The following is a 6,936-nucleotide window of genomic DNA, read 5'->3' on the forward strand; positions in this document are numbered from 1 at the left end:
TGCTGTCAGTGTCACTGTCGGAGGGGCTGGGGGTGCTGGGAGGGTTTCACATGCTTCTCTGCATTCCTTGGAAGCAGAGGATCACCAGAGATTGAAAGGAGACTAAACCCCAAGTTTGTTCAAAAATGCTTTTCCGCCCTTTAACATTTTACAGATTATTGTCAGCTCCTTTGCTGCTCACATGACACCAACTTGTTTCCCACATCACACATCATGTTTGGCCGTGGCTGCTCACTGGAGATTTCAGTGTCCTTGACAGCCTCTGTTACTGTTTTTCGTTTTGGTTTTTATGGTCAGGCTATGTGTGGAGCTGATTTTCAAACTGACACTGTTTTCATGGAACACACTGTAGTTTATCAGATACCAGTCTGAGTGTGCCCCACTGAAAGACTAAATACTGCAGAAAATAGCTCGCAGTGAAATCTGTGTGATGTTTATTTGCAAACCCTATCCCTCGGCAGCTGGAGCTGCACGGGGTGGAGCCAGCACAGGAGACAGACTGTGACACGGACACAGCCTTCCTCACCGAGGTCATGGACATCAGTGAGAAACTAGCAGAGCCCCAGAGCCAGGACGTCTTGGAAGAAATTGAAGCTTTCATTAAAGGTAGGCTATGATTTGGGGGGTTTGTGCAGGACCAATCTGCTGTACCTTGTGTAATACAAGAGTCTGAAAGTTTTTGTTTCGGTGTGTTTCTTGTAGTGTGTCCAACTTGTGTTAGTCTGGAACTGAGTCCCTGCAAGAGCTTCTCCCACCCCTCCCCAGTGTTGTCTTTACCCACTTAGGCACCTAAGCATAACATCTGGTTTGAGAACACGTGTCTAACAAACCTATTCTGATGGCAAAATGTATAGACCATGAAAAGGAACTTAGTCAACCTTCAGCAGGTGAGGGCAGGTCAGCTTTACAAAACAAGAACCTCTCAAAGTGAAGTTGAATGAGATACTTGTCTGACCACATTAACTAATGTCATTTATACACACACTGTACTTCTTTCACCACCCTCAGTTTAGAAACCATTTTATTACGTGGTTGTTGTCCTTAGACAACCAACTTTGGTTTTATATTGCTGGTAATACCAAACCCATTGGGTTTATTGGTATATTTAATTCTTTGTAATAACAGTAATGTGCCAAAAACACTTGGAATAACTAGAATAAAAGAGTAGAACAGGACAAAATTAACTGTAGCAGGGTAAAGTGATAGGCCAAAAATAAATTAGATTGCTGGAAAGTTAGTGACTACTGATGTGCATTGGAATTGCTGTCTGTGAACCTGTTCAAACAAAGTAATACATGTTTGAAATTGTAATGGGAAACCACTGACAGCTCTTTTAGCTCCCAAAGGCTGAGACAAAACCACTGACAGCAGAATTATGGAAAGCTCTTTTAGCTCCCAAAGGCTGAGACTGGTAAGGAAGTTTCCCAGCACAGGCAGTCAAAATGCAGCAGTATAAAAGATACTATGTACCAAAAAGTGACTGAAATAATTTGTTTTGCAGTTAAACAAGAAGAACTGACCAAAGAGGTGGCTGCAGCTTTTGAAAGAGGTCAGACAACGGTTCTTTGTTTGGTGTTTAGAATAAGTACTTCTAAACTAACCTTTCTGCTGATTCAGGGAATTCAGGACCTCACATTAAAAACAAAATCCAAGACAAAAGTTCTATTTAATTCAATTTGCATTGAAATAATCACATTGAGTGGGAATGCAGATACTAAGAAATTGGCTGTGTGTTTCCCAGCATACTGGGAAGGACAGACTCCTAATCAAAGTGAGACCTCTTGGAGGTTTCACCCTTGAATGTGGGAGATGCTGCTGTGCAGCAGAGCAGTGGGTGCTGCTCCTGGCAGTGAGAGCCCAGATGGGAACGATTCCGCACTAACCACGGGAGCTGTGCCCCAGGAGAGTCCTGGGGCCTGTTCAGCACAAGGCTCTGGGGACTTGCTGTGCAGTAATCAACATCTCTTTATTGCACAACCAATGGGTAGGCATGAGCTTGAGCCATTGAGAGAGGAACTTGGTGGCATCTGTCCTTGTCAGTGGGTGATCATAGAATCATCAACCGGGTTGGAAAAGAGCTCCAAGATCATCCAGTCCAACCCTACTGTGGTCACTAGCCCATGGCACTAAGTGCCACATCTAGTCTCAGCTTGAAAACCTCCAGGGATGGGGAATCCACCACCTCCCTGGGCAGCACATTCCAATGTCTGAGCACTCTCTCCCTAAAAAATCTCTTCCTGATATCCAACCTAACCCTCCCCTGGCAGAGCTTGAGTCTGTGCCCTCTTGTCCTGCTGCTGGTTGCCTGGGAGCAGAGACCAACCCCCACCTGACTCCAACCTCCTGTCAGGGAGTTGCAGAGGGTGAGAAGGTCTCCCCTGAGCCTCCTCTTCTCCAGGCTGAACACCCCCAGCTCCCTCAGCCTCTCCTCATGGCACTTGTGCTCCAGTCCCTTCACCAGCCTCGTTGCTCTTCTCTGGACCTGCTCCAGCACCTCAATAAACCACCTTTCCCCTCCAGTTGTTTAACTGAGGAAAAATTAAGTCAGTATCAGTTTTGGAACTGTCACTTTCCAAACCAGACTGCCTCCCACACGCCTGTTGCATTTCTCAGTTGTGTCAGTTGTCTAATTACAAACACTGAACCCAAACAAAAACATTTGTCTTGCCCAGTGGCTACATCAATACTGCAGCCACTGTACAGAAGTCATTAAAAGGTGTTCATTCACAACAGCTCAGCTGAGGTGCTCCAAACCATCCAAGATTAAAATAACTTTTAATAATATGGTTCTCATAGTGTCTGGGGCCTTGCAGCTCTTAGTACTGAAACAGGCACTGTCATTGAAATCCTGAGATTCATCTGGAAAATGCAGATTCAGCTCTCCCTCTGTCAACTAGTAATGTTCTATTTCATTTCAGATGATCTTCAAGAAGCTAAGAAGCTTCTAGCCAAAATGAAATACTTTGCAAACTTAGAGGAGAAGCTAAAGGCCAAGAAGATCCCTTGCTGATGCTGCTTCCTTTGCCACAGAGTTAATGTCATTTTCAATTAAACAGATGGTTTAGTTACCAAAATCACAAATGGTATGGGAGATTTCTTTCTTACTAAAATAAGTAGAATATGTTTGAAGTTGAGAAAGAGTCCTGGACAAAATGCTGGAGATGAGGCAGAAAGCTCACTTGATATGTCCTCAGGGTTCTCAGGTCTTGTGTGTTCTGTCAGAGCACCTGGGAAATTCCTCAAAAGGTGAAAAGTATTGAATTCCTGTCCTCTGTTACTTGATGCCCTTGGTATGCTGATCTCAGTCTGGCTGCAGCTGACCTTTGAAACCAGAAGAAGTTTTACCCTTTTGCATAGTTTAAAACATTAAGGTGCTAAGTTAGGAAAAAAATAAACCCAAATTAACCCCCAGAAACATTTACCAGGATACAAGTCTTTATTACAAACACCAGTGATTCAGAGGTGCTGGGCCACTGTACATGGATGAAGAATGTCTGATTCTTTCCAAGAAATTATGAGTGAAGAATGGTAAGTAGATACCCCCATTTCTGTATGAATTGGAGTGTTTCAGTGTCACTTCTGGTTTGGGTTTTAACACCTCAGAATGGTTCACTCAGTGAAGCATTTGGATACACCCAATGACCAGAACTGAAATGCAGTTAGGGGCTTAGAAATGCAAGAAGAGCCACTGAATTACCTGGAGAACTCTGCCAGGGAGGTTCACTGAGCATCCTCCCTGGCATTTCTGCATCCCAACAGCACCAGTTACATCAAGTCTGCTATGGATACTAGAACATGCTGTTAGTAATATGTTAATAGTATTACAGCAATACATGTTTTAACAGCATTTCAGCAATATTAACTTGCCTAGTTCCTCTAAATACACAGGATCTAATAAGCCACTTGCTCATGTATTGCACTCCTGATTGAGAAGATTCTGCTCATGATTCTCACTGAGCTGTGAAATTAGGCAGAATTTTTTAGGACTTCATCTTGAAGTTGTGTTCTTTCATAAAGCTCAGTCTCCTTTCTTTTGGTATTTCTTCCAAAATTCAGCTTGTGAAATTCCTTTCTGATTTCCAGAAAGGATTTGTTTTTTGTCTCAGGAATGACAAGGAAGATGAAAGCAGCCACAAAGAAGCACTCCAGCAGGAACACCAGGAAGCAATACTGCTTCAGTCCATTCTGGAAACAAAACTTAGGTCATTGCCACATATTTGAAGGGTAACAGTGGGTTTGAGAAAATCAGAAGCTTTTAGTTTCCATTCACACCTAGCATTGCTGGTTACCTGTTTCTAATAGTCATTCAACCAACCCTTACTTTACATGTCTCTTTTTTAAATGTGATTTTCTTTAACTAAAAGACTAGAGTGCTGTGCAATGCACTGGGTAGTTAAAAATAATGTTTAAACACATACTAAATAATTCACAGTCTTAGGATAAATCAGCATTTCCTACTTAGCTGTAACATCATTTAAGATTAGATGATTTCTCTTTTTCTGAATGTTAGTGGTTTTTACTGCTATACATTAAAAAAAAACAGTTGTCTTATTGAGAAACAGAGCTCAGCCACCACTTCCCTGGGCAACCTGTGCCAGTGTCTCACCACCCTCACAGGAAAAAACTTTTTTTTCACCGCCACCCTAGACTTTCCCTCCTTCAGTTTGAACCCATTACCCCTTGTCCTATCACTGCAGTTCCTAGCACAGAGTCCCTCTCAGGCTCCTTGTAGGCCCTTCAGATATTGAAAAGTTGCTCTGAGGTCTCCACACAACCTTCTCTTCTCCAGGCTCAACAGCCCCAACTCCCTCAGCCTGTCCTCAAAGGGGAGATGCTCAAAATACAAGGCTGGAGATGACAGTCTGTGTTGCTTTTCTGATAATCTGGTCACAGAACCCTGTCAGCTCAGACAGCTCTCAGGGGTGTGACCCACTGGCCCCAGGTAGTATGTCAACTTGACTTTGCCAGAAAAGTACAAGGAACTAAGAAATGTGCTACCCAAATCAGTATCTAGTTAAATTTTTGTAGTTTAGATACCTTCTCTGTTTTTTAAATCTGAACATGAATTCACAGAATCGGCCAGGTTGGAAAAGACCTCCAAGATCATCCAGTCCAACCCTACTGTGGTTACTGGACCAAGGCACTAAGTGCCACATCTAGTCTCATGTCTAAAAAATCTGTTAAGAGGGACTGAAGAGGGTTAGACTCTTCTGAGGGGCAGTGTGCATCCTTGTCAGCTGTCAGTAATATCTACAAATGAAATGTAAGCCCTATCAGCAATGGGATGGGACCTGGGAGCAGATGAAATGGGTGGTGAGACCATGAGGAGATTGTGCTGTGCATACTTACCACTATAAAGGTGACTACAAGAAAGGAAAAGAGCATTCCAACTGGGAAGAAACTAATCCAGCTGACAATCCCTGCAATCATGTAGGCAGCAGGACGTGAGGACTGCACAAACAGCTCAGCTGTCAGGGTGTTTGTTATGCCACCTGGGGATGGTTCAGAAACAGAGCATTGTGCTAAATCCCATTTGCAGCACTTCTAATGCCAGAGAAAAAATGAGTTGCTTTTGAATACAGCACTAGCTGATGTATTAAAAGAGAAGGTTCCTCACAGAACTGCTGAGGTTACTGCCCTCTCAATGTCCTGCTGACACAGCCCCTGTCAGCAGCACAGACACACACACTCCTGTGCAATACCTGGTCCCAGCCCAAAGCTCAGGATGAAGGCAAATATACAGGCCATGCTCACATAAGGCACCCAGGAGTACAGGTCCTGGAACAGAAGAGAATGGAAGGTTTGGTTCAGATTTTGATAATCCAGTTTTAAAGTTTGGCTTAACAATGACATTTCCTACTGTATGTTATTGCAACCAAGACCAGCAGTCGCTTATGACTGTTTACAGCTAATGTATTTAACAGTGCTGCTTCAAGGAAATTAAATGGTGTTCATTCAATAATGTTTACTAAATCACATCACAGAATCAGAGGATGGTTTGGGTGGAAAGGAATCTTAAAGCTCAACTCATTCCCCCTCCTGCCATGGGCAGGGAAAGCTTCCATGAGACCTCAGACTGGATTTTTTTAACTCATATGCTCTTGCCAGAATTACTCTTTTTTTTTCCTTCTTCTTCTTATTTAAATTTAAGCAGCACAAACTACCTCTCACATTTTCCTTCCTGGAATCTAACCCTGCTGTCTTTCAGTTTAAACCCATTCCATTCATTCTCTCATCACTACATGCCCTTTTCACTCAGTCATATCATGTAACAGGAATGAGTCCTCTGCACCTGGTAAGTCAGAGAGAAGGTCAGAACAGTGCACCAGAGGGTCATGAGGAGATAACCCCCAATGACAAGGCATCTTCTTCCCACGTAGTCTATCAGTAAGCCCTGTGGAGAAGACATAGTCTTCTGTGAATACATTGATCTCATTTTTACCCATGTTCTTCAAGGAGAATCATTACTCTTGGTGCTGGGAGGTAGAACAAACTGCTTCTTACACAGGAGAGGGCTGTGAAGCACTCACAAGCTCCTGTGCCAAGTGTCACGTATGGGATGTTTTCAGCTGAGATCCCAGCCTGAGCAAAAACGTAGGTGGCATAGAAATAAATCTACAACAGAAAAAAAATAAAAATTAGGCTTTCCTGGCAGTTAAAACATTGTCTGGAAACAAAGTCCAGTTCATACTAAACATACAGAGTGATGTATTTTATGTTGGGAGTTACTAATTTGACATAGAGAGCAATAATTCATGTCTAGGTAAATATACACTGCTACCATGAAAGCAAATGCAACTATACAACTTACTGCAGATGACACAAAGTTGGGGGGGAGTGTGGATCTGCTGGAAGGCAGGAGGGCTCTGCAGAGGGACATGGATAGGCTAGAAACATGGGCTGATTCCCATGGGATGAGATTTAACAAGGCCAAGT

General features: G+C 43.1%; 1 protein-coding gene across 1 annotated transcript; it reads right to left on the reverse strand.

Annotated features, from left to right (window-relative positions):
* Positions 1-3,966: 3,966 nt before the first annotated feature.
* Positions 3,967-6,615, reverse strand: LOC103798385 (solute carrier family 2, facilitated glucose transporter member 11-like; the record flags this gene model as incomplete). The annotated part of the gene is made up of 5 exons (XM_009070641.1): positions 3,967-4,185; positions 5,365-5,492; positions 5,703-5,778; positions 6,293-6,394; positions 6,505-6,615. Coding segments are annotated over 5 exons (636 nt in total), but the record flags the coding sequence as incomplete, so codon positions are not given.
* Positions 6,616-6,936: the final 321 nt, after the last annotated feature.

This window comes from Acanthisitta chloris, unplaced genomic scaffold (assembly GCF_000695815.1).
Source record: "Acanthisitta chloris isolate BGI_N310 unplaced genomic scaffold, ASM69581v1 scaffold23982, whole genome shotgun sequence".
Lineage (NCBI taxonomy): Eukaryota > Metazoa > Chordata > Aves > Passeriformes > Acanthisittidae > Acanthisitta > Acanthisitta chloris.